At 60.7% G+C, this 26,229-nt stretch overlaps 4 protein-coding genes across 4 annotated transcripts; all 4 read right to left on the reverse strand.

Annotated features, from left to right (window-relative positions):
• Window positions 1–1,339: 1,339 nt before the first annotated feature.
• LMJF_36_5240 (putative glycosyl hydrolase) lies at window positions 1,340–4,804 on the reverse strand (the record flags this gene model as incomplete). Its single annotated transcript, XM_001687058.1, has 1 exon — window positions 1,340–4,804. One exon carries the CDS (start codon window positions 4,802–4,804, stop codon window positions 1,340–1,342), a length of 3,465 nt encoding a protein of 1,154 aa, XP_001687110.1.
• Window positions 4,805–5,921: 1,117 nt separating this feature from the next.
• On the reverse strand, window positions 5,922–16,763 carry LMJF_36_5250 (conserved hypothetical protein; the record flags this gene model as incomplete). The annotated part of the gene is made up of 1 exon (XM_001687059.1): window positions 5,922–16,763. The coding sequence occupies one exon, from the start codon at window positions 16,761–16,763 to the stop codon at window positions 5,922–5,924; it is 10,842 nt and encodes a 3,613-aa protein (XP_001687111.1).
• Window positions 16,764–19,745: 2,982 nt separating this feature from the next.
• LMJF_36_5260 (putative adaptin) lies at window positions 19,746–22,295 on the reverse strand (the record flags this gene model as incomplete). The annotated part of the gene is made up of 1 exon (XM_001687060.1): window positions 19,746–22,295. The coding sequence occupies one exon, from the start codon at window positions 22,293–22,295 to the stop codon at window positions 19,746–19,748; it is 2,550 nt and encodes an 849-aa protein (XP_001687112.1).
• A 1,338-nt stretch (window positions 22,296–23,633) lies between these two features.
• On the reverse strand, window positions 23,634–25,841 carry LMJF_36_5270 (endonuclease/exonuclease protein-like protein; the record flags this gene model as incomplete). Its single annotated transcript, XM_001687061.1, has 1 exon — window positions 23,634–25,841. The coding sequence occupies one exon, from the start codon at window positions 25,839–25,841 to the stop codon at window positions 23,634–23,636; it is 2,208 nt and encodes a 735-aa protein (XP_001687113.1).
• Between the last annotated feature and the right edge of the window lie 388 nt (window positions 25,842–26,229).

Below are 26,229 nucleotides of genomic sequence, written 5' to 3' on the forward strand. Positions count from 1 at the left end.
TGTTGTTCGTTCGTTGCTGTTGCTGACCATCGCAGGGCTGCAATTGCATTATGTGCGTACTTGTGTGCGTGTGTGGTCGTACTTCCCCGCAGAAAAAAAGTGCTTGCGAGGAGTGCACGTGGATGTGAAGAAAGATGCACCTCAGCCATCGAGTGTGTGTGTGTGTGTGTGTGTGTGTGTGCGTTTGTGTGCTTGCATGCTTCAGCTCCCCTCTTGAAGTTGATCGAACAGAACGAGCAAAGGGAAGCGGGAGCGGAAGGGAGGGATCAACAAACACAAACAAAGGAGAAGAAGCGGGGAAAAGGGGGCCGGAAGAGAAGCGAAAAAAAGAGGGGGAGGGGGGAGATATATATCGCTACATAGATGGGGGTGGGCAGGAGGGGAAGGAGGGAGCGCACCATGTGATAGGCAAGGCAGACGCGACAACGAAAAAGAAACATACACGAGATGGCGCAATCATAAAAAGCGATATAAGTACAGGCATCAATGCCACAAGCAGCGAGCGCAAGCAAGGCGCAAGAACAGTGACACGCACACACACACACACACACACACAGAGAGAGAGAGAGAGAGGAAGGGACAAGCGAAAAGCAAGTGTGGAGGAGAGAGAATCACCGGGGGGCATACGCGAGCCCTTCGGCACGCTGAGTGGCAACGAAATGCGCTTCAGGGATAGGGATAGTGCGACACAGAGAGACAGGAGAGGATAGTGAAATGCCGCAAGAGCAGCCGCCCATGCGCGTGTGAACGTGGCCTCCCCGTTCGGAGAAAACCGAAGTTCCCAACAACACCAGGCAAACGAGAGAACAGCAGCAGCAACAATAACAACAAGGAAACGAGCAGGAGCGCGCAATAACAACACGACCATAGAAAGTAAGAACACGACATCGCCGTTGCAACGCATATGAAAAGAAGAAGCACGTCCGCTTCGAACACATCAACACGGAGGGGAGAAAAGGGTGGTAGTGGCGGGGAGGGGGGTGAAAAACAACCACAAACGAAAAGGGGCCACGGCCGCCGCTCATCCCGCACACGCACAGACACGCATGTCAAGACTCCTCCCCCCTCCCCAATTTCCGCTGCGACTAAAGCACCAAACACCAATGCACTATGCATATATGAGAATAAGAGGAAGACAACAGGATAGCTAACAAAGAAGCCGAAAAGCACCACAAAAAAAGGGGAAGGGAAGGGTGCAGCGCAGACCAGCGCAACGCATGCGCTTCAGCACAGCATGCAAGGGAGCGTGCGAAAGACATGAAGTCGACAAACGGCGTCCCACTCCTCTGAACACTTCTGCTGCTTCTCCTTCCTGCTGTGTGAGAACACGCAGCAATCTCTATATCTGCCGCAGATGATTGACGACGCCTCCGCGGACAGTGTACTCATTCAGCGTCTCCATCGTAATGTCGCTAAGATTCTTCGCGAGCACTCTCGGAATGGACAGCGTGGTCTCCTCAGGAGTTGGGCTCACGTCAACAACCATGCGGAAGCGCTCCAGCGCCTTCTTGGAAAACCCATCGATGCCATCCATCACCACCACGGCGCGGTTTGTCGCCGCATCCATGCGGTGCGCGCAGGCCTCGAAGTAGTCCATCTCGGGCCGCCAACGCAGCCCCAGTTCCTCGCCCTCCTTGCCTTCCAGGAAGTTGTCGAAAATGGAGCTGCCTCTGGTGGTTTCGTTGATGACCCAGCGCGCATTCTTGCTGCCGCTGACGCACCCGACGGCGATCCCGTACTGACGGAGAAGGGAGATGAGCTGCAGAACCCCCTCACGCATCGGCATGCCGTGCGTCGTCGCGTAAGAGCGGAACAGCTGCAGCTTGCGGCGGCACAGGCCGTAGAGAGTGTTCGACTCCGCTGTGTCATCCACCTCGCCGGCCGGCGGGGGGCTCTGGTTGTATTTCTTGAAAATTTCATTCAGGCCGTAGAAGGGCTTCACATGCCGTAGGTAAGCGAGGTAGAGCTCCTTCGTCATTGAAAAGTCCGAAAAGCCGTGCTGATGAAAATGTTCCTCTAGCGTTTGTGTCCAGGCATGGTAGTGAACGCCCTCGATGTCCTCGACGACGCTATCGAGCTCGAATACGACGCAGTCGAAGTCGAACACGCGCACTTCGCTAAAAAGCCGCACCGTTTCGGGGTGATTCAGTCGCAGGGTGATGCGGTTTACGCCGGCGTGGACCAGAATGAGATCCGTCACACCCTCTGGCGCGCTGACTAGCGTGTATGTAACGAGCCTCTTCGTCACCAGGACGCGCACGAGACAGCCGCGGTGCCGCGCGTGGAACTCGAACTCTTCCATTTCTTCACTCAACACGGGGTTGAAGTGTAATACGCCCTGCGCCACGCGCAGTCCGCAGATTCCCACCGCCATGGAGCTCCACGACCCCGCCGCCGCGGTGCAGTGGAGGCCGCCGTCGGAGTTGCCGATGAGGTTGTCGATGTCCACAAAGAGTGAGTCGTGAAAGTAGCTCATCGCCTTGTTTGACAAACGTAGCTGCGCCGCCACGACGCTAAAGATGGCGAGCCGCAGCGCCGAGTCTGAAGCGGTTACAGCTTCATAAAACGTGAAGTCCGCCTTGGCCTCGTCTAACGAGAAGCTGTCTGGCGCGAGCATGATTGCCAGCAGCACGTCGGGTATGTGGCACACTCGATGCCGGTACACCACTGTCGGGTGGTACAGCGATGTCAGCGGGCCCTCCGCGCCGTCTTTGAGTGACGTGAGGTTCCAGTGCTTCTTGCGCATGAAGGACTGGTCCATGGGGTGGATACGATGGGTGCCGTCGAAGGGCAGTACCATCTTCGCTGCCGCTTGGTCCATGGCAACAATGTCGTTTTCCGTCATCTGAGCTCGGTGCATAATGCCGTGCCACATCTCCAGGTTCTCCTGTCGCAGCATCACTGCCAGCTGAACCGCCCACTGCAGATGCATCTGCGCCATCAAGTTCGTGAAGAAGTTGTTGTCGGCGACATCATTGTATGTGTCGGGGCCCGACACCGAGCGCAGGTGGAACAGGCCTTTCTCCCACGTGCCCCAGTGCAGCCAGACAAGCGCCGTCGTGAAGATGAGGTCAGCACCGCCTTGCACGAGGATGCTAGTGTCGTTCGTCGCCGTCACATACTCCTTCAGCGCGTAGACGACGACGGCGTTCACGAAGAGAAACGCGCCGCAGTAAGGTGTGGGGTTCTTCTCTCCGGTCACGGTACGATATGGGAACAAAGCACCGCGGGGCAGCGACAAGTCCGCCGCAATGTCCTTTGCCTCGTTCAGCGTACGAATGCGGAACTCAAGCAGCGCGCGCGCCTTCCTGGGGCACGCGTGGGAGAGGAACGGCACGATCAGCGCGTCCACATCCCACTGCTGTACACCCAAGAGCATATCGCCTGTCAGACCGCGGGTTGGGAAGCAGTAGTACGGGTCCCCGCTGGTCGACATGTAGGTCTGCAGGATATTGAAGCGGAAGGCGCCCTGCACATCCGCCCTCGGCTCCACCCGCACATCCGCCGTTTCCCAGAAGGCGTTCATGACGTCGCGGTGCTCCGCCAGCAGCCCCTCGTAGCCGAGCGCTGCCACCTTGCGAGTCTGATGCGTTGCCACGTCGAGCAACTCCTCTGTCGTCGCATCCTCGTCGCCGAAGTGGCCGATGACTTTGACAAACTCGACAATGACGCCGTCGGAGATGCAGCTCGTGTAGGACGTCTCCGTCCCCCACTCTGTCTCGCGGCTGTTTGGGGTGAGAGTTGTCGGAGACGCGGCCGCCGGGCTCGATGGCGAAGCACTGCACGACGGGACGGCACCCGATGGAGATGTGGCAAAGCCCGTGTCACCACCGGTTGCACCTTGGGTGGGGGTGCTGGTATCCCTCGTCGGGAAGGTCTGTATGCCGGCAGGGTAGGAGCGGGACGTGCACGTCTCGACGGAGGCGATGGCGAGATGACGACAGCTATTACGTGTTCGCACGAGCACAACGCTCATGGCGTCTTGAATGTTCGACTGGGTGAGCATGGTCTCGACGTCGTACTCGGCAGCTGAAAGGAATGTGCGCGAGATAAGGCGCACGTCGGCGTTGTGCGCGTTTCGCACGCTCATCTTGTAGTGCATAGCGGCGATGTTCTTGCGCGCCGCAGAAACAAAGCGGCGCGTCTCGATGGTAATCTCGCGGTGCTGCTGGTTGGAGAACCAGACAAAGCGGCGATGCAGCTCCCCGGTGCGCAGGTCGAGGCGACGAGCGTGGCTCCGCGTGGGACCTCGTGCGGCGCTGATGTGCTCGCCGCTGAGGAACGCGTCGATGCAGAAGGGATCTGGCGTGCGCAGGCGGTAGCCTTCCTTGGTCGAGAGGCCAGCTGAGAAAGAGCGTGGATGCATGAGAGGACGCTGCTCATAAAACCCGGAGAAGTATACTCCTCGCTGTCCACGAGGGCCATTGACGCTACCGCCACTATTGCCGCCGCCCTGCGCGCGCGAGTAGTGCCAGTTTCCCCCATCACCAAAAGGAGAATGTCGATTCTTGACGTCGCTGAGCAGCTCATCACCACCTCGACGGATGTTATAATACGCACGCTGACGACTAGTGTGCGCCCTGTGCCGTTCGTGGCGGTTCTGGCCCGCTTCCGTCTCCTCTGCATGCCCACGCACGCCGACGAGGCCGTTTCCGAGAGAGAAGAGAGTCTCGCTCACAAGTGCCTGGCCGCCAATCGGCAGGGTGTCCTCGCGCAGCTCCCATCGGTCCACCCTGATGGCTGCATCGATGCGACGTCCGACAGACGCGCTGCCGGCTCCGTCTTCAGTGACTTTTGATAACATTACGCATGAGGCAAAACCGAAAGTGCCGAGAAAACACACTGAGCGGAGGGGGGCAATACAAAATAAGGAATGAGCGGTCCTAGGGACCGCGGTGAGAATGCGTGACAGACGGTGGTGGACGTCAGCGGTCGATCCAGACAACGGTGCGCGTGCGTGTCTGTGTTCCTATGCCACCTAAAATGAATCCGCTGTAGACGTTCGTGTACGCATGCAGACGCACGCGCTGGTCAATGTCGAGCGCGTTAAGGGTCGAGCTGTCCAACAGAAATAGGCGAGATGGGTGGGGATGACAAGTTCACGGGAGTTTGCTATGATTGCTTGGGTACGGCCACACGAGTGCGAAATGGGAGAGAAGGTCCATGAAGAAGTGAGGAAGAATGAGAACGAAACGAAAAAACATGCGGCAAAGGAGTTTGCAAGCCGGCAGGCGTGGAACCGGACGGCAAAAAAGAGGGGGGAGAGGAGGGAGTGAAGGGGGCGACAGCGGAGACGGGGTGCGTGTGGTGCGGGGCAGCGAACAAGGGAGAGGCAGACAAGACAAGGATAGGGACAGCAAAAAAAGAGAGAGCAGTGGCCGTTACAAAATTGGAGGGAGGAAACATCCATAGAAATGGGAGGGCTAGCACACAAGCGCCTCACACCAAGCAGCGTGAAAAGGTTCAGCGGCTCGTTGAGACACGCTCATGCTACGACAGCGCCGAGCTGACATGCTTGTGGGCGGTAGCTCTGCCTGCGTATATCGTTGTTAGCATACCCTGTCTCCGTTTCACTACGCGCACGGTGAGAAAGAATAGGAGTGGCAAGTCCATCGCAGAGGCACGTTGCCTGCATCTCCTTCATCTCCGTTGCATGCTTCGGCGTTCGGTCGGTTGTTGTTTGTTTTTCGGGTCTTGTTGTTGCTCGACTCGGGACTGACGAAGCGCCGCCCGTGCCCCCACCTCGCAGGACTGAAGAATCAGGGGAGTGGTTGGGTGGACGACACACAAAACGCAGCACGAAGATCAAAGCAGCAAAGCCATGTTCACATTCGCCCTACAAAGCAGGAACAGATTTAGTGACGCCTGAACAGCTCCTCTGACAAGCACGGACACGAGGTTACCAAGGCCTCACGGTTCGACTAGCTTCGCGGGGTCGAGGTGTCGCGACCTGGTGTGCGCGGCGGCATGGCAGACGCCGACCGCCGCGTTGGCAGACGCATTGCTGCGTGAATCTGATTTCTCAGCAGCGTGAAGCGTCGCACAATGGCGTCCTGATCGGCGAAGTACCTCATGGAGAGCTCGCGCGCCTGCTGATCGAGGTGGCTGTCAAGCTCGCGAAGACTCTCCTCCAGCTTGTAATCCTCCTGCACTTTGAACTGCACACGGCGGCGCAGCTCCACAACCGTCTCCTCTGCAGCGACCTGCTCCTGAGACAGCTGGTGGTACTGCATCTTCACGCATTGCCATTCAGCTGTGAGAGCGCGAACACGTTCCTCTTGCTGGTTCAGTAATGCCTGCAGACCGTGAACGATCGCTCTCTGCTCTCGTGCCTGACAGTCCTCGAGCGTCGTGGCTGGGCTGTGACGGTACGGCATGGTCGCGTCCGCAATGGCAAGAGCGCCGGTAGCGTCAGTGGACGCCACGTCCACCCGCCCACCGTGGCTGTGGATGGTCTCCACCAAGGCGTCCATGAAGGCGGGCAGGCGGCGAGCCCGATCGCGGTGCTGATCGCTGCTTTCTCGCAATGCTCGCAGACTAGCCAATACGCCCTGAAGCCGTTCCGCAAAGGCGCCGGGGCGAAGAGCCGCAAACGAAACGCGCGCACTCCCCGATGTGTCTCGCAGCACATCGGAGACGACGTGATCGATGAAGTCCTTCACGGAGGTACACTTGGCATTCACGACAGTGCTCACGAGATGGAGCGTCGCCGTCACAGTGTCGTCGAAGCGCAGCGACGTGACGCCGCTGTTGTGAAGCACACGCGCCGGCGCGTGCGGCGTAGCGGTCATCTCACGGACACCAGTAGCGGCATCACCTCCAAAGTGGCCGCGTAGGGCGGCGTACACAGCTTGCAGATCGTTGTGTGTGCGGCGCAGTCGCTCGGCGGTGTCGACAATCATCTGAGCCGCCTGCCTCGCCTCCGCCTCGCTTGCGAGGAACTCAACGGGGTCAGCTGAAAAAACTGCCACCTCGCCACAACCGCCGCGGTCAGCGGGTTCGTCGACCAGCAGAGGAAGGAGAGCTGTGCGAAACGCCTGCCACAGGGTCGACAGTCTTGTGGTGGTCCGCAGGCTCGCCTCCTCGCGGATGCGCTCCTCAGCCCTCCAGGCAAGCAGCTGCGCCTTGGCAGCATCGCACTCCTCCGCTCTGCAGGCGAGTGCATCAGCGACGTACGCAATTCCATCCAAGCAGTCCGCTGGTGTACTTTTGTCGAGTCGCCGCAACTCCGCCGCACCCAGCACGGTCACTGCTCGGCAGTCCACAGTTGAAATAGTGTCGTGGACGTGTCGCTCTAGCTGGGCCATACGCCGCTGCAGCATGCCATGGGTCTCTTCCAGAGAAGCCAAGGACGGCCTTGTCACGTCGCACTCCTTCGCTACCCCACACAACCTGCCATTGAGACTTTCGACACCGCTGTGCAGATCTCCGCCGCCAGCTATCAGCTGATTGATGTTGCCTTGCTGACGCTCTACAAGCTGCACGGCAGCCTGCATTGCAAGCGCGACATCCTCCAGTGATTCAAGGTTGCACTCGCGCGAGGCTACCACTGCCGTCACAGCTGCCTTCAGCGGCTCTGAGGACATCATGAGGGCGTTGAGGCGCTGCAGCAGGTTGCCTTCTCGGGCTTCCGACTCCAGCACCGCCGCCTTGAGTTCAGCCATGCGGGACTGCAGGATTCTCATCTCCACACGGAGCTCCGCCGCGTCGCTCGTCTGGCGCCCGCCTTCCTCGACTGCCGCCTGTACCGCGTGCACCACAGCTGCCCATTGCTCTTCACTTATAGCAGCAGCAGCTGACGCGGCCGAGGGCACCGATTCCGCGGATAAGCACAATGCTGTCACGATACCGGCGTACGCCTCCGCCGCGGTCTTTGCCGACGCCGTCAGTGTCTGTATCTCCTCCGCCTCCTGACACTCATAGCGTCGGGCCGTCTCCTGCAGCGTTTCGGCATTACTCTCAGCAGCGGTGCACTGCCTCTGCTGCTCTGCAAACGCGGCGGCACCGTCACAAACGTCCCTCTCCAAGCGGCACCGGGCCGCGGCGTCTGCAGCAGCAGTATGCGCGAGCTGCCCTGCGGCCTCCACGAGGCGCGGCAAACAAGAGGCATCCCTAAGCGAGGCTTCCTCATGGGGAAAAAGAAGGGAGCCGAGAGCCTCAATAGCGTCAAGGACATGCTCAAGCTGGGCCTCCAACTCTGTCGACTTGCTCCGCGCAATGTCGAGGTCCGCCTCTCCATCCGCAAGCGCCTGCACACAAGCCGCTTTCGCAGCGTCCAAGTCACTGCGCAGTGCAGCGCACGTCGCCGTCAACCGCCCGTGCGCCTGAACAAGACGAGGGACGAGTACTGCTTCCTGCTCCAAGATACGCAACGCCTCTGATGTGAAGCGCGTCGGCGCAGCAGCGCATGACGCGTCACCCTCGCTCTCGACGAGCGCTCTACAACAGTCTTCCTGCACGGGCACCAAACCCGACGCCATGGTAACCAATGACTCGTGCGCTGCGAGGAGGGAGCAGTGCTGAGCTGTCTTTTCCGCGCATTGCGCCTCGGCCGTAGCTGCCCGCGCGAGCGCCCTCTCCACCAGGAAGCCCAGTTCTCGGAGCTGCGGATCGCACAGCGCATGGAGACGACTCGTAGCTTCCTCAGCAACCAGCATCGTACGCGCAGCGCGTTCTTCTGCGAGTAGCACCTCGACGCTCAGAGTGCAAACTAGTCCCTGCAGTTTTGGAACCTCCACCTCTCGCAGCTCCACCCGATCCCGCTGCAATTCAGCCGCCAGATCTCCCAGCGAGACAGACGCATCCTCCCACGACGACCTCTGCGCCGATGCGGCACCCAGAACGCTGCTCAACTCGCTCTCCAGCGCTGTCAGCCTCGCGCACTCCTTCGCATACGCCATGCATTTCTCCACAAAGTTAGGCGACTGCATAGAAAGAAAAGGCGAGGTGTCCGAGAAGACAGCGGATGCTTCCTGCAGCAGTGTTCTGAGGGCGTCGAGCTCGTGGTCGCGGTGCTGTTGCTCCTCAGCAGCCAACTGAGACGCCGCACGAAGACTTGCCACCTCCTCTACCACTGCCGCAACGAGAGTTGGTAGGCTAGACTCGGTGCGCGACAGACAATCCTGCAGAGACTCGCGCCAGTCCTCAAAGAGTCGTGTGGTATCCGTCGTGTATTTCAAAACATGCTCGGCAGCGGATGCAAGGAAGTCCAACATCGATGTCTGCGAAGCCGGCGAAACGCAGGAAGAATGACCCACCACGAAACCGTGGTCAGCCGGAACTGAAACAGCAACCCCGGCGGAAGACAAGGCGCTGCAAAGCGTCTGCGTCACCCGCGCCACGGCACTATACCACGCTTCGCCTGTGCATAAAGTACCATTGGCAGCAGCGCGGTCACCGCGTTCCTCTATCATAGCATACACAGTGTCTGCAAGCTTGTCGGGTGCGGTGCCCCCGGCCACATCCGTCGTGGATACCGCACCTGCAAACGTGACAGCGGGGCACTCTTCCGCAGATGATGCCGTTCCATGTGGCGCTGCAGTATCTAACACCCTCTCGGGTGGTGCTCCAAGGAGAAGCTGGCAGGCCTGGTCCATCGCCCCGAGAAGCGCCTCGCGGGTCGCTTCCTCGGTGCAGGGGGCCGACGCCGCAGCCCCCAGCGAGCGCCCTGCCTCTGTAAGTTCACGACGCACGCTTGACCCGTGCGCGGGGAGATCGGCAAGAGCGGTTCCCGGCAGTGGACGGTCCACACCGGCCGCGATGGCGCGTAGCAGCCGCAGCTCGACTGCCAACGGAACCATCATCACCGCCCAATCCTGCACTATCTCGCTCCGAAGACGCGACTCCTTGGACTCCAGAGATTTCGTCTTGTACTCAAGGCTGTAAGAGGCAACGACGCGCATCACGTCCTCGAGAGACCGCACTTGCCCCGCCGCCTCAAGCAACACACCGGCATCCATGACTTGAGATGAACCGCGCTCCTCGGCTTCGTTGGGACGATCCTGCATGGCGTCCATGCGCGACTGTACAAGGTACATCTCCTCTCCCAGTCGTTCGCCCTCGCCTGCCGGGGCTCTTACGCCGGACTCTGACGCATCCCATTCTCGCACGCCAACATCGAGAGCCTCCTCGTGTGCACGAGCGGCAACGAGCTGCATTTGTGTCGTAGACTGCCCGAGGGCCGCACGCGCCGCTTCCATCGTCGCAATCGGCATCTGACACGCGTTCGCTCGCGCCTGCATTTTTTCAGGGCTGTGCTCGCCGGTCGTGACGGATGCATGCAACTCCTCCGGATCCAGTGCCATCCGAGCTGCCGTCGCCTCAGCCCAATGGTGCTCAGCAGCGCCACGCTTGCAAGCATCTAGAATGCCAGAAAGACGACCTTCAAGCTCCTCCTGAGCCTTAGCTGAGGCTGACAGTGAAATGGCTTGCCGCACGAGTGGAAGCACCTCGGTGTTACCAACGCTCTGTGATTCGGAGCCGTTTTTTGCCCTCACGGTGGCGCCAACATCCTCAGCGAACCTGCCGAGCACTTCGGCGACAGCATCCCAGCGCTGCCGCTGAAGCGTGACCTCTGCAAGAGGAGCTGCTTGCTCCTCTTGCTCGTTTCTGCGCGCGAGCTCCCCAGCCTCACCGTCCTCACTTAGTGCGAACAACTGGTCTTGCATCGCGCCCCTCGCCTTTGCGTTCCCTTCCTCATCGCATTGGCTCATATGTAGGTGCTGAAGCTGACTCCTCTCCATGCGCTTGATGCGGGCTCGCACAGCCTCCGTCGCTGCAGCCAGCATTTCGAAAGAGGACGAGAAGGCGAATGTGTCTGCCGCGATGCTTGCAAGCGGGGTTAGTACCGCCAACGTGTGTTCCATGCTTTGGGCGTAATCGTGCAAGATACTACTCGTGAGAACCGTGATATCTCTGAGAGCCGACTTCGCCTCATCGCACGTCAGCGACGTTGCCGTGGCCGGAAGAGCGCCGACTCTGCCTGGGGTGGCGACGGAAATAGCGCTACACAACGATCCGCAGCAAGTACCGACCGTGCCTGTGAGATCATTTCGTTGCTGCGTAACAGCAGCCAGTTCATCCTCAACAGCGGCAAAGCGACGCGAGTGCAACAGCTCCGAGCATGCCTGCGCCGCGAGTCGGGGCAGTTGACTGTATTCCGCGAAAGACGGGTGATCACCGTCGCTCACCGGGGCGCCGTGCACCCGGGTGCCGTCACTAGTAGCGATGAGAATTCTATAGGTCGCCTTTAAAATGTTCGTCAGCTCCCCTTGCCAGTGCACGGCTTCAGAAACCGTCGCACCTAGGCGGCGGCAGACCACACGCAGACCCCATTCCACTGGTAGAGTGGAATGAGACTGTGATGGCGACGTGTCTTCCTTAGACGCAGCACACGGCAGCGCCTTTTGCAAGTTCGTCACGCTCTCATTTAACGCCGTACCACACTCCTTCAATAACGCTGTCATTGAGAAGATCGATTCTTGCAGCGCCATTGCTTCGGAATCTAAGCACTGTAGCACCCGAAAGCTACTTCGCAGCGTCTCTGCAAGAAACGAAACCGAGAACTCCTCTCGCTGCTCACATTCGTCGGTGCCGTCACGCTTTCGCACAAAGTCGCTAAGCTTTTTCAACGGTACACGAACCCTTACATCCTCGTACCACACTACCTTCTCATGCGCTTCGCTAGCAAATGCGCGTAAACCGTTAAGCTCCGCCACCAGTGCTCGCACCCGTCCTACTATCTCATCAACATCACCACCAACCATCCCTCGAATATCCAGCAACTTCCCAATGATCGAAGACGCGATAGACACATAGGGGGAAAGAGCGCAATAAGCCCCGACGACATCAAAGCGTGCCTCCGCCTCCTTAGCTTCCAACTCCCTCAAGCATACCTGCGACACGTACGCACAGCGCTCCCTCACACAATCACGCAGCTGCTCGTCGCGGTCCGCCTGCAGCTGCTGCTGCTGCGCGTTCGCCGCCTCCAGGCGCTCCTCCATCGCGGCAACCTCGGCGCGCAGTGCACGCTCGCGCTCCGCGGCATCGGCGGCCGCGCGCGCAATCGCCTCCGCGGCAGACTCCGACGCCGGCGCGCCCACGCCCAACGCAGCAAGCGCGTCGGCGACGCTGCCCGACAGCTCCTGGTGCGCAGCCGCCGTCTCCGCCAGCCGCTCGTCCGCGTTGCGCAGCTGCTCGTCGCGGTCCGCCTGCAGCTGCTGCTGCTGCGCGTTCGCCGCCTCCAGGCGCTCCTCCATCGCGGCAACCTCGGCGCGCAGTGCACGCTCGCGCTCCGCGGCATCGGCGGCCGCGCGCGCAATCGCCTCCGCGGCAGACTCCGACGCCGGCGCGCCCACGCCCAACGCAGCAAGCGCGTCGGCGACGCTGCCCGACAGCTCCTGGTGCGCAGCCGCCGTCTCCGCCAGCCGCTCGTCCGCGTTGCGCAGCTGCTCGTCGCGGTCCGCCTGCAGCTGCTGCTGCTGCGCATTCGCCGCCTCCAGGCGCTCCTCCATCGCGGCAACCTCGGCGCGCAGTGCACGCTCGCGCTCCGCGGCATCGGCGGCCGCGCGCGCAATCGCCTCCGCGGCAGACTCCGACGCCGGCGCGCCCACGCCCAACGCAGCAAGCGCGTCGGCAACGCTGCCCGACAGCTCCTGGTGCGCAGCCGCCGTCTCCGCCAGCCGCTCGTCCGCGTCGAGCAGCTGCTCGTCGCGGTCCGCCTGCAGCTGCTGCTGCTGCGCGTTCGCCGCCTCCAGGCGCTCCTCCATCGCGGCAACCTCGGCGCGCAGTGCACGCTCGCGCTCCGCGGCATCGGCGGCCGCGCGTGCAATCGCCTCCGCGGCAGACTCCGACGCCGGCGCGCCCACGCCCAACGCAGCAAGCGCGTCGGCGACGCTGCCCGACAGCTCCTGGTGCGCAGCCGCCGTCTCCGCCAGCCGCTCGTCCGCGTCGCGCAGCTGCTCGTCGCGGTCCGCCTGCAGCTGCTGCTGCTGCGCGTTCGCCGCCTCCAGGCGCTCCTCCATCGCGGCAACCTCGGCGCGCAGTGCACGCTCGCGCTCCGCGGCATCGGCGGCCGCGCGTGCAATCGCCTCCGCGGCAGACTCCGACGCCGGCGCGCCCACGCCCAACGCAGCAAGCGCGTCGGCGACGCTGCCCGACAGCTCCTGGTGCGCAGCCGCCGTCTCCGCCAGCCGCTCGTCCGCGTCGCGCAGCTGCTCGTCGCGGTCCGCCTGCAGCTGCTGCTGCTGCGCGTTCGCCGCCTCCAGGCGCTCCTCCATCGCGGCAACCTCGGCGCGCAGTGCACGCTCGCGCTCCGCGGCATCGGCGGCCGCGCGCGCAATCGCCTCCGCGGCAGACTCCGACGCCGGCGCGCCCACGCCCAACGCAGCAAGCGCGTCGGCGACGCTGCCCGACAGCTCCTGGTGCGCAGCCGCCGTCTCCGCCAGCCGCTCGTCCGCGTCGCGCAGCTGCTCGTCGCGGTCCGCCTGCAGCTGCTGCTGCTGCGCATTCGCCGCCTCCAGGCGCTCCTCCATCGCGGCAACCTCGGCGCGCAGTGCACGCTCGCGCTCCGCGGCATCGGCGGCCGCGCGCGCAATCGCCTCCGCGGCAGACTCCGACGCCGGCGCGCCCACGCCCAACGCAGCAAGCGCGTCGGCGACGCTGCCCGACAGCTCCTGGTGCGCAGCCGCCGTCTCCGCCAGCCGCTCGTCCGCGTCGCGCAGCTGCTCGTCGCGGTCCGCCTGCAGCTGCTGCTGCTGCGCGTTCGCCGCCTCCAGGCGCTCCTCCATCGCGGCAACCTCGGCGCGCAGTGCACGCTCGCGCTCCGCGGCATCGGCGGCCGCGCGCGCAATCGCCTCCGCGGCAGACTCCGACGCCGGCGCGCCCACGCCCAACGCAGCAAGCGCGGAGTTGGCGTGGCCAATGAGTGAGGAGGTGTGGTGCTTGTCGTCTTGGAAAGTAGCCATTAGCGCGCTGAGGGATCTCTTTTCTCGCTGTGTATGCTGAAGCTGCTGCTGTTCCAGTTGTGCGGACTTTTTCTCAAGGTCTTGAAGGTAAGTAGCGATGGGGACGCCTCCGCTACGGAGCTTGAGCTGCGAGTAGAGAGTCGCATTGGTCCACAGCGTTTCTAGGAAGGATGGTAGTTGATCGAGCTCCTCCATGGTAGGAGGTGAGGAAAACAAGAGAGCGGTGCGTTCCGACGACGACTGGTGGCCGCTGATGTGAAAGGAGCTGTCCTCACCATGAATGAGCAAGTGTTTTTCCAGGATTCCCCACAGCTTTTCAAACTTCTCGTGCTCGTTCTTCACAAGTTTGAGGACATCCACGTGAGTGTCATCCGTCCCGGATCGGGTAGCTGTGTAAATGGTGGATATCTGCTGAAAGAGTGCATGATAGGCGTGGACAACATGGGTTATTATCTCCAGCACTGAGCCGTCGGACACGGACGTTGAGGAAAGAGGTACGACAGCCTCAAGCACCCAATCGTAGAAAGCCTGCAGTCGCTGGGTCACTACGGCAGCTTCGACACCGGTCTCCTTTGGGGTCGTTGCGAGAAGCGTCGTCAGCTTGTGGAGTGTTTTGTGACTCTCGGCGAGCATCGGCGTCACGGTTTCGGTGCTCTCACGGGTGTCTGCAGGCGCAGTAGGAGTGTGCGGCTGCGTTGATTGAAGTTTCTGCGCTATGCCGGCCTTCACTGCAGTATGGGCTGCCAGCGAAGAGGCGGGAAGCAGCAGTGCCCCTCGCGGGATGGCAGATTGCAGCGCTGTCAGCTTTGCTTGCAGTACGGCGACGTCCTTCTCCCACGCCTCCCCGGCTGCGAGAAAGTTGCACTTGAGGTTGGCAATCTCTTCATCACGCTCCTGCCTTAGCACCTCCAACTCCTTCATCACCTTCTCTAGCTCGCGTTGCCTCTCGCGGGCAGCAATGCGCTCCTGCTCGAGGGCCTGGATCGCCTCCAAATGAGCGGCAGAGATGACCAGCTTCTGCACGCCAGTAAAGGAACCAGGCAGATGACCCGAGCAACGGGCCTCGCTCGTGCCGCCGAATGAGCCACTCTCTCCCAAAGATGCCTCGGCGGCCGTCGAATTGTCTAGAGGCACCTCGCCGCGCAGTGCTCTGAGAAACAGGTTCCGCAGAGACGCGTATTCGCGGTACTGTGACCGCAGCATGTCATGCGCTACGTCACTATACGAGAAGACCAGCTCTTCGAGCCTGCGAGAGAGCTGCTTTGTGTGGCGGCTCGCGTGGAAGTGCCGCTGCTGCAGCGTTTCCACCTCCAATTCTTTTTGGTTGAGTACCCTACGAAGCTCGCTCAGCTCCAAGGGCACGTTTGTCGCCGGAGAGGCCGTAGTGGGGGCCATGCTTGTGGCCAGAGACGTCTTGAGGGCGGACACATCCGCGGCGGCACGGGTGAGTTCGTCGATAAGAACAGCAACGATTGTCTCCACACGCTGCGGAAGGGCCGCCCGCTCCTGCTGTTCTGCTTTTTCGCGGTTCCATTCCTGTGACAGAGGAAGCGCGCTTGTGTGCACCTTGTCCGTAAAGCTCCGCACCGCATTTACACAGGCGCTCTCCAGCTTTGCAAGGTCGGCGGCAGCTGCACTGGCGTTGGCCGCCGTCTTGTCCTCTCGCTGTGCCGCAACGCTATCGGCTGGATCTGCTGGTGTCGGCATCTTCCTCAGACGCTCTACGTAGGCATGTAGTGCGTCAGGCAAGATCGTTGTCGTCTTCAGCTCCCTGCCCTCTGCTAGTGCTCCCACCTCAGCCGCAACCACCTGAAACTGCTCCAGCTCCACCTGCAGATTGCTCGCCAGCGACTGCATCTCGTCGAAGTCCGTCTCCATTGTTCCCTTTGTCGCCGCACAGGGATGGATGCTGCTCGGGGCGATCGACGGCGAAGAGAGCAGGGACGACGGCCCCGCAGCAGCGCCTCTGGTAGAAGGGGCTGGTACAACCTTCATCGAAGGACGCATGTCTTGCTCGATGGCGTGCAGCACGGACTCTACGTGAGCGTCCCAGTCGAGCCCGCCACAGCCCGCCGGCGTGTCGAAGACGTCAGCGCTTTGGACCTGCAAGGACGGATTCGACAAGTGAGCAAAGTCGTTAAGCAATGCCACACATCGATTTTTCCACAGGTCGAGCGGACGACGACTCACGGCGCTGCCGCCGTCCAGGCCCCTTCCTTCGTAGCCCTCGTCATCACTCGAGGTGGTGTCGTCATGATCTCGCGCACCACCTGCAGGCGCCTGTGCCCTCAAGGCCTTCTTGTCGCGACCCTCCACAAACCCTTCGTGGACAGGCGGGCACTCGTAAAGCTCAGCAAATTTTCGCCAAATTGAAAAGTCCTGCTGATCATCTGTGCAGAGCACGATGCGCTCGCGCTTGCCAAGCGATACGGTGCCAGGGATCGTGTTGTCGCGCAGAAACTCCAATACAAGATAGTAGTACGTCGCTGCAAGCGGGTCCTTGCGGGCGCCGCGTCGCAGGGTGGCGGCGGTGGTGCTCACTGCCGGCTCGCGCCCTGGCGGCTTAGGGTGATGCGCAAACCACGCGACGCACTTCATGCTACGGAAGGCGATTTGCTTGACCTGCTTACACTGCTCACTACGGGAGGAGTAAGCGCAGAAGCGGTCCTTTTCGATGGTGATGAGGTTCTTGAGGCCGCGGCCAGCCCCAACCTTCAACGGGCCGGCGCTGTCAGCACACATCCACATCTCTCCTGTGATGCTGACGGGTGCATCGCTCATCTCCTCCATAAACGACATGAGCGATGCACTTAACAAGTTATTCGTTTTACTTCTTCCGTGTGGCACGCAGAGAGCTGGATAGCATAAACGATAGGCGGCAACGAGATGCCCTTCCACGAGGCGATGGGAAGCGGGAGCGGAGTTACGGGAGACGATGCGGAAGCAAGCGAAAGAGGGCACGCGCTTTGAGAAATAGCAGACCAAATCGCAGCAAAAACGAACACCAGCGGCACCAACCCAGCAACACAAACTCACCAAGAAAAATCACACAAGCAGAACGCTAGTCCGTGCGACCACAGCGACCAGGCGCTGGCTGATGAGATAAGAAATGAGGAGCCAGCAGACCGCAACACATGCAGCAGCTGCAGCAGGGTCAGGCAACTTCCCCCGCCAGACACCAAGAGTGAGGTAAGGCGAGGTCGAAGCGACCTGCACGAAGCTTCAACTCACTCACACCGCAAGAGGAAAAATTGAACCGGGCTGAATGCGGCAATGAGAGGTGCTATGAGGTGTACAACACGGTGTAGGCGTAGGTGCAACACACGCTTCGCGGAGGTCTGGTGCCCCCACCCGGCAATGCACCCCCACCCCAGAGAAAAAGAAAGAGATGCGCAGAGAAAGCTCAGCCAGAAAAAGGAGAACAGCAACAGTAACAGAGCTTCACCGCAGTTCAGGAGGGGAGGGGGGAGGGGCGAGTGCGCAGCAATGGCAAGTGCGATTCTGGAAGAGACAGGCGACAAAAAAAAAAACATACAGTGAAGGGTAAAATCTCGAGAGAGGGTGACCCCAGCGATGAAAGGCAGCTATGTACAGAAGAGTTGACAAACTGCTGCAAGATACAGCTGACAAGACACAGAGAGGACGGGGCGGAAACAACACAAACAAGCCCAATAGCCGAGAGAAACGAGGTGAGAAACGAACCAAGGAAAGAGGTTCGACGAGACAGGTCAGTAGGCGAGGAGATCAGAAAAGAAATCTAGGCCGGACACGAAGAAAACACACGTTCGCACTAGAAGCGTCTTTCGCCAGAAAAGCACAGCAGGTGCAGAGAGAGTCGGAGCGGCGTGAGTGTGTCTGTATATGTATGCAGGTATATATGTGCGTGTGTGTGTGTGTGTGTGTGTGTGTGAGCAGACGCCCACCGTCGTGGGGCGCGTGAGGTGCACTGGCCCTACGAGCTCAAGGTAGGCAACAATGTAAAACACGAGAGACGGGCAGCGGCGATGCTCGTACCCGCTTCCTCTCGCCCACCCACTCCCGACAGCTTTTGATGCGAAGGAATCGGGTCGGCGGCCGGCGGCGTGTGTTGGTATACGTGTATAGCAAGCGCGCTGCCACTAGCGTGCACTTGCGTGTCGTGTCCGCAAAGAGCGTCTTCTGTGGCGGGGTGCACGTCTAATGATATGCGCTCGCTGTTGTGCGTGTGTCAAGGGGAGGGGTGGATGTCTATTGCGAAGGCCGGCTGTGGCGAGGGTGGCAGCACTGACGTCGCCGAGTAACGTCTACAGCCCACGCTTCTCTCTTCTTCGATCTCCTACGAGGAGGTAGCGGCTTTGATGTGGCGGAGTACGTCTGTGGGAAGGAAGGCAGGTCCCTCATCACTATCGAATATGCGAGAATCACCGGCAAGAGAGCGAGATGGATAGGGCAAGAAAGAGGCGAACAGAGACAAGGGATCACCGATGCGCAGGCCCTCGACCGATCCATCATACCCCCATACCCCACCATAGAAAACACACGGAAGCGAAGGCAGGGCAAACGAACAAGAGTGAAACGAAAGAAAAGCGTGCCAAGAAGTGCAAGCGAGAGAGATACGGAGCGACACAGGATTAGACATGGAGGTGCGACATGCGCGAGAAAAAGCACGGGTTCGCTATATGCCTGACAGCCGTGGTGCGTGCCTAGACCGAGGCCAAGGGCAAAGGCTCGTTTGGCGCAACAGAGCTGTCTCTCCCCCTCCCCCCCTTTCTCACCGCAGCGTACGGGGCCATCACATGAATGCGGAAGGCCAATCCTTCCATCCAAACGTTTTGACGGCCTGGAAAAGTGACCCCCTCCCCTCCCTTGAGGGTACGCTGAAACGGTTGCGGATAGCACCTCACTACGCCACCCCCACCCCGTCGCCGTCGCCTGTCACGCCAAAGAAGGTCGAGGAGGTGAACACACACGGTCCAAGCAAGCCGCATCCTGGCACGTTCCCTGATGTGCAGAGCGAAGAGAAGGGGTGGGGCGCTGCACCAATGACTACTTTCAGCGATGGAGTGAAGACTATACCAGGAATGCGTTTGGCTACTTCCTTGGGTGGCCCTACCGACTGTCGCCACTTCATTTCACAGAGGCAGTGAAGGCACACTGTAGGGTGGCGTTCGCCTGGTGCGCGGTGTGGGTGCTTGCTCGCGGGGTCCGTTCTTTTTTTTTTGTGTGTGTGTGTGTGGAAGGGGGGGGGGGTATGTGTGTGTGTGTGTGTGTGTGTGTGCGTGTGTATTTCTCGAGTACAACTTTGTTTTTAGTCGGTTGCTACCAAAGAACAGGTGGGGGAGGAGAGTGAGTCGCGCAGCGTGCCTCCGGGTACGCGGATCTGCGGGTGTACTTCTGTGAACTCTTTTCCCTTTCCTTTAGTCTATTTCCACTCTTGTTTCACAAAGGCGAAAGAGAAGGGAGCTGGTGGACCTCAAAGACGTTGACGACTGTCGGTCCGCAAGCGCCGCCACCTCCCCCCCCCCATCGAGCGTCTGAGCAATGATGAGCGAACAAAAAAAAGAAGAGCAGAAGTGGAAGAGCCACCATCAGAAAAGTCGATGGCTCAACACGGGCAACAACAATAAGGCCACAGAAGCACATGGAGAGGTGCAAGCAGGTTCGACACGCGGCTCTCTCGCCCTATCCCCTCCTCCGCAAACGCGCCCCTGCAGTATCAATGTGGGAGCTGTTGCACTGCACCGCCTACAACTGGCACACAGAGAGATAGAGGGAGGGAAAGAATATGCACAAACTTGTCGCCTACGCCTCTACGACCGAGTGAGGCTCCGTGACCGTCTCTGGCGACGGCGGCAGCCCTGGAACAACAGCAGGCACGGTATCTGTCTCTCCGGCCGCCTTCACGGTCGCCTGTGCCGGAGCTGGAGGAGGAGCGGGCGGTGGCGCCGACTGCGTCGTGATCTTCACCGTAAACTTGGGCGGCGACGCCTTCACTGTACCAGCACCGCTGCCGGCCTTCTGCGCCGCTGAAGCGCCGGACGGATCCGCGGCATCGCCGTCAGACGCGGAGCTCGACTTGCCGCTCACATCACCCACGTCGCTGGAGCCGCTGTAGCTGGACTCGTAGGAGCCGGACAGCGAGGCTGCGCCGTCGCTGTCGTCGCTCTCTTCCCCTTCCGTGTCACTGCTGTTATTGCTGCCGCTCTCTTCCTCACCGGAGGTGGACTCGAACATGGTCACCGCGGCGGCAGTCGCGTTCGTCTCTTCGATGGAGCGGCGCAGTGCCCCATCCGTCGCTTCCGTCGCCCAAGTCGGCAGCGGGTCGTAGATGCGCACGGCCGACCCTAGCAGCTGGGAGAAGGTACCCATCTCCAGACCGGCTCGATCGGCGTAGGGGTCGTTGACGTCTGGAAGCGGCTTTTCACGCAGCAGCGCGGTCTGCACACCTGCGAATGTGCCGCTCTGCCGATCAAACGTCGCTTCAATGATGCGCTCCTCGTCACGAATTCGGTAGTCATCGTCGTACTTGGCTAGCTCTGCAACGTAGTGGTACACACGTTTGAAGCGCTCCGAGAGTTCGCTGTTGCCCTGCAAGTGCACCCACACTTTGCAGCCCAACGTGAGAACCTGCCGCTTCACCTCCGAAGTGAGGCCACCGAAGCGCTTCGCAAACACACGGAAGCAGTCCGGCGCCGCAGCGGCCATGGAGGGGTGCTTGGATATGTTCTCGCCGGTCAACCAGAGAATTGTCGCCACCGCCGACGGTTCCGTGATTCGCTGCTCCATGATGTCAAGTGTCAGCTGGCAGGCAAGCCGTGAGATGCGCACCGGGTCGGTGCCCTGCAGTACGAGCACACGCAGCACCGCTACAGCCTCCGCGACGACAGCGGGTGAGCTGGTCCGACTTGAGAGGAGCGGGGTCACAAGACGGATGGTGTGTGCGGCGAAGGGCGGGCACTGCTGCACCGCCTGCGCCAGCCCTTGAATCGCCTCGACAACGGCGGCGTCGCTGTACTGCCGCAGGTAGGACCGGAACTCCAGAGACACTTCCGTCCAGGTGGCTGGCGTCACCAGGCGGGAGAGGATGCGTAGCTTAAGGTGCCGCACATCGGCCGCGTCCAGGGGCAGCAAAAAAAAGCTCTTCAGGTACGGAAGGAATGCATCGCGTTGCAGCAACAGCAGAGCGTAGACGACATGCAGCACGGCAATATGGCCCTCGGTGCACGTATTCAGCAGTCGCATCGCCGGCTTCACGCACGCCTCCTGAAAGCGTCGTGTGCCGCAGTGGCAGAAGAGCGCGATGGTCGCGACCACCGTGGCGCTGTTCATGCTCCACAGCAGCGGCCGAGTCGAGTTGAGAAGCAGCAGCAGATCTGGGTCCATCTGTGCATCCGCGGCGGTGTCGCTCTTGCTGGCGCCGCGGCCCCGTGACAGTGTCATGTTGAAGGAGGAGCGAGACGAGGACGTTGCGTCGTCATCGTCACTGTCCGTCCCTTCCCCGCTGGAGCTCGAGAAGCCACGGCTGCCCGATGCAGCCGTGGCCGCAAACGGCCCGCTGGGGTCCACAAAGTGCTGGCGTGCGTAGCGCAGCAACAGGCGCAGCAGCACCACCTGACCCCACTCCTCACAATCCATGAGAATCCTGCAGAGGCGGCGGTACACGCCGTGCACCAGGTCCCACTCATCCGGGCAGATCCTCGTGTACGCCATTGCGGCTGCGCCGACCACGTCAGGGTTGCGATCAGACAGAAACGTTCGCAGTAGCTGGCGAACGGTTTCACGGTCCAGCTCCTGGCGAGCTAGCGTGTGTATCTGCACAAGCGCAAGGGCGGCCGTCTTGCGCACCAGCGGTGCCATGTCATTGGCGCACTTCCGCACGGCAACCATCACCACCGGCTGAATGGCAAGAATGCGGAGCGACGCGAGCATGCGGAGGGCGAGGGCACGGACATGCATGCTGGGGTCGAGCAGGTCCTTCTGAAAGGCAGAGATAGACAGGAGTGTCTCGTTGGGGCAGTCTTCAGCATAGTAGACGATGAAGACGTAGATGAGCTTGCGCAATTCGATCGAGGGAACGTGGATGTTCTTGACTACGTCAGGATAGAAGTGGCGCATGTCACTTCCCTTGCACATCTGCGCAATGATGCGCTTCATGCCATCGCGCTTGTCATGGAGCGACTCCGAGCTCAGGCTACGTCGAAGATCATCGACTTTGGGTGCAACCGAGAAGAACTGTGCGTCCCCGGCGACAAGCGAGCGGGCTTTGTTGAAGACGGAGGTCGTGTTGCTCGCATACTCCCACGCCCGCTCCGTGACAAAAGTGGCGTGCTCAATAAGCGCCGCGCCGTTCATTGGATCGAAAAACCTGCGCCTGGCAGAGAGGAGAGGATGAGCGCGACAAGACGGGGTTGGCGAAAAAGAGCCGCCGAACCGATTAGCTGCCTCGTCGGAGGAGTAAGGATGAGGGAATCACAAATTAGATGCACTCGCACGCACCCAGCTACACGAAGGAACGAGAGAGAGAGAGAGAGAGAGAGAGACGGTTATTCGGTGGAGAAGGGAGAGCATACAAACGAGCGGAGAGGCAGGCAGACGAGAACCGGAGGCGACGAGCAGGGTCAGAGACGAAACTTCGAGGAAGAAACGGGCACGACACTGAGGAAACCAAAAGAAAGTGGGCACACGTTAAGACACTTTTTCTTCTCCCGGGCAGCACGGATACATGATGTGGGTGGGTGTCTGGCAGTTTGCCTGAGTGTGTGTGTGTGTGTGTGTCAACGGATGCAGAGGCTTTGAAGAGCTGCCACCAGCGGAAAAGGGCCACTGAAAGAAAAAGGACGAAAAACAGACTCGCCCACATCCCCCACAATTGCACAACCGCGCGTCAACCTTGCACTGACGCCGACTCTACCGTCGACACGAACGCCGCTCAGGGCTGCTTGCTCGCCCTCGCGTATTGGTTTGGGGTCCTTGCTTTTTTTTTTCGTTTCCTGCGCTGCATTCGGGCAGTGCCCACCACCACCACACACACGAAAAAAAAGCGAAGATGATGGGGAGGTGGCAGGGAAGTAAGGAGCAGCTGCGTCATGAAGAGAAGGAAGACAAAGAGGAGCGTAGTTGCAGTTGATGGGTTAAGTGTCACTGTCTCTGTCTGTTTTTCGGGGGAGGGGGTGTAGGAAGTGAAGAAGAGGACTCGTCTTGCTACATCGCTTGCACACGCCGCGCATTCATGCCGCAGACATCTCACCCCTCCTCCCTCCTCCCTGGAGAAACGTGCTCGCACGCTGCGCAACTCGTTGCGCGTGGTACCACAATGGTGTGAAGAGAAAGCTCGTTAGTAGAGATTTTCCGTCATTTTCCCCTGTTTCTTGTGCTCCTTTTCTGCACGTCGCGCCTTCGTGTCGCGCACCAGACGCAACGGACGGCTGTCGACAGTCGAGATAGCCTTCGTCGTTTGTGGTGCTTGCGCCTTGCACAGAAGGTGAGACTACCAAGCGAACGAGAAACAGAGTGCGCAGAAGCGCCTGCCCTCCCACCACCACCGCCCTGGTCACCTGAACGCACACGCGCTCGTGTTCACGTAGCATGACGCTGCGCTGCTCCCTCCTCTCCTCCATTTACAGCCACACATCAGAACAATCGGCAGCAAAAACATCAGCACACATCAACCCGCCCCGTCGACGGCACTGCTCACAGCGAATCCACGTCAATCATACACGGCTCTGCGTCGCCACCAGCAACGGCGACACCGTCTTCAGTGCGAGACTTGGCTACCGCTGGCCAAGCCCTCGCGCTCGCGCTAGCGTTGGAGGAAGAAAGCGGTACACCGCTGTCGGGAGCTCTCTTGTGTCCGGCTACGCTGCCCTCCGCCTCGCGCACGCCTTTGTCATCGGCAGCAACCTCTCTCTGCACAGGCGGCGTGGGGACGGAGGCCACCGCCTTCTTAGTGGCCGCGGCGGCAAAGAAGGTGTGCAGTCCAATGGGTGGTCGATACATGCACTTGTGGTCCTCGATCACCTTGCCGGGACGCTGGAGTAACTCGCTCTCGGTGCCGAGGGCAGCCAAGTCCAGGAGCAGGCCCACGCCAATGTGATCGCTGAGCTGCGGTGGAGTGACAAAGAGACCGGTAGAGGGCAGGCCGGCAAAGCACAGCTCTCGCGCTTGCTCACACAGCGCCGGCATCCCGGTGCCATCGAAGGGCGCCGGCGGGTAGGCGCCGTTGGCCATCGCACGCATCACGCCATCCCGGTAGCGCGCACCATGCAGTTCACTGAAAAAGTCCTCTCGATCCACCGATGGCCCCGGCGCAGTAGACGCGGATGAGCTCCGCTCCGGCACTCCGGCAAGGACGTTGTTGGCTGTCTCTGCGCGGCACACCACCGCAGGGAGCAGAGCGGAGTCAACGAGGATGTAGTCGAGTCGCGTGCCCTCGTTTTCGAGACGGCGGTTGCGTGACTGATCCCAGCACGTGTACGGGCACGGGCAGTAGGGCCGCAGCCTTGGGCGCTCCACCTCGCGCAGCAGCATCACATCAATCAGTGGTGAGTCCGCCGGAGCGGTAGACCATGCATCAACCATCTCTCTCGTGAGCAGAAAAGTGTCCCACATGCGTACTCGCGAAATCCCTGCTTGACGAGCCGCTACATCTGTAGTCGCCGTCCATGGCAGGCGCTGGGGCATTGCTGAGGAAGACACCGGCAGGCGGAGCTGGAGAAGCCGGCCCATGAACTCCGCCGACGCATCCGAGTGCGGGGCTAGTCCGCAGAAGTGCACCACCGCGTACAGTTCGCTGTTGTGGGGGCACGGGGAGCTTTTCACGAAATCGGAGGTGTACGCGCAGCGAAAACCGACGTCGTAAAGGGCCCGCAGCGACACTGGCGGTGCCTCGTAATTGTGCACTCCCTTGCCAGTGCCGCCTGAGCCTCGCGGCGGGAGAAGTGCGCAGAGTCGCTGCAGCGCCTCCCGATCGATCGCATTGTCGCTCGAGTTGACCTCCGTATCAACGGAAACAACACCAGTGCCAGAAGACGACGCAGCCGTGGCAGCGCCGCTGTCCATGAGCGCAGCTATCTCTTGCGCCTGTGCACACAAATGATTTGCGATCATGTTTGCCACTCGCTTCACGGCCGCTTTCGAAAGATGGGGGAGCGCGGCAGTCCACGCCGTGTCTCCCTTGGTCTCGGCAAACGTCTGCAGCTGCAGGAGAGTGCCCAGGTGGATGCGCCGCAGCGACCAGGCGGCGTCGTGCGCGCAATACGTCATGTTCAGATCGCCGACAAGGATGACCGGCTTCCCTGTGTCCTTGCGCAGCTGCTCCATCTTCTTCTCCAAGGCGTACAGGAAACGGAGCTTGAAAGCGTGCCGGGCCCCGCCGCGAGCGTTCGGCACGTACACGTTGACGAGCACAAAGGCACTGTGGTGTGTCACCACCGCGCGGCCCTCTTCGTTGAACGCATCCTCTGAAAAGGGTTGGCTGTCGCATCGCCATGTGAGGCCCTTCCGCGCAAACGTCACGACACCGTTGAGGCCGCGGTGCTGCTTGCCGCTGAGAGACCAGAACGACTCCCAGCCGTCAATGCCGTCGTTGCAGCCACCGCCACCGCCGCCGCTGCTGCCGACGGGTGCATCACCCTCGGTCGACCCGGCCAACCGTCGCCGTTTCTCTTGAGCTGCCAGCCGCTTTAGGAGAGTGACAACGGGTCGGCGGCTCACGGGCGGATCGCTAGCCCCCATGTCCACTGGAGACGCGCTCAGCTTCGCAAGCGTGCCTTTGCACTCCTGAAGACAAATTATGTCTGCCTCGGTGCATGCAAAGAAGTCATGAATGCTGCCAAAGCGCTCTCGAATCGCCTGCGAGGTGGACGACCACCCCGCCACGTTCCAGCTGATCAGGAACATCCCATTTCACGCGTCGTCCGCGCGCGCCCCTGTGTTTTGCGCGCGGCGGTCCCGGGTACCTTCGCTGTTTTGCAACGGTATTCTCTCCTTCTTTTCACAAACGAGGGCGCTCTGCACTCACCAATGCTTCAATGAAAGCGTTCTGCGCGTTTCGCTACGCGTGCACGTGCGAGTCCGGCAGCACTGATGAACAAAGAGGAGGAGCGCGTGCGCGCGCGCAAGTGTTGCGGGCCTCCGCACCGACTCCGCTTCCAGCGGAGACCAACAGAAACGATAGTGTGTTGACGGACGCCTGCGAACCTGTCCTGCTCAGAGAAGGTAAGAGAGAAGGGGGAGGGGCGGAGCACAGATGAGGAGACACACCGACAAAGGAAACAAGAAAACAAGC

Source organism: Leishmania major, chromosome 36, assembly GCF_000002725.2.
Source record: "Leishmania major strain Friedlin complete genome, chromosome 36".
Taxonomy (NCBI): Eukaryota; Euglenozoa; class Kinetoplastea; order Trypanosomatida; family Trypanosomatidae; genus Leishmania; species Leishmania major.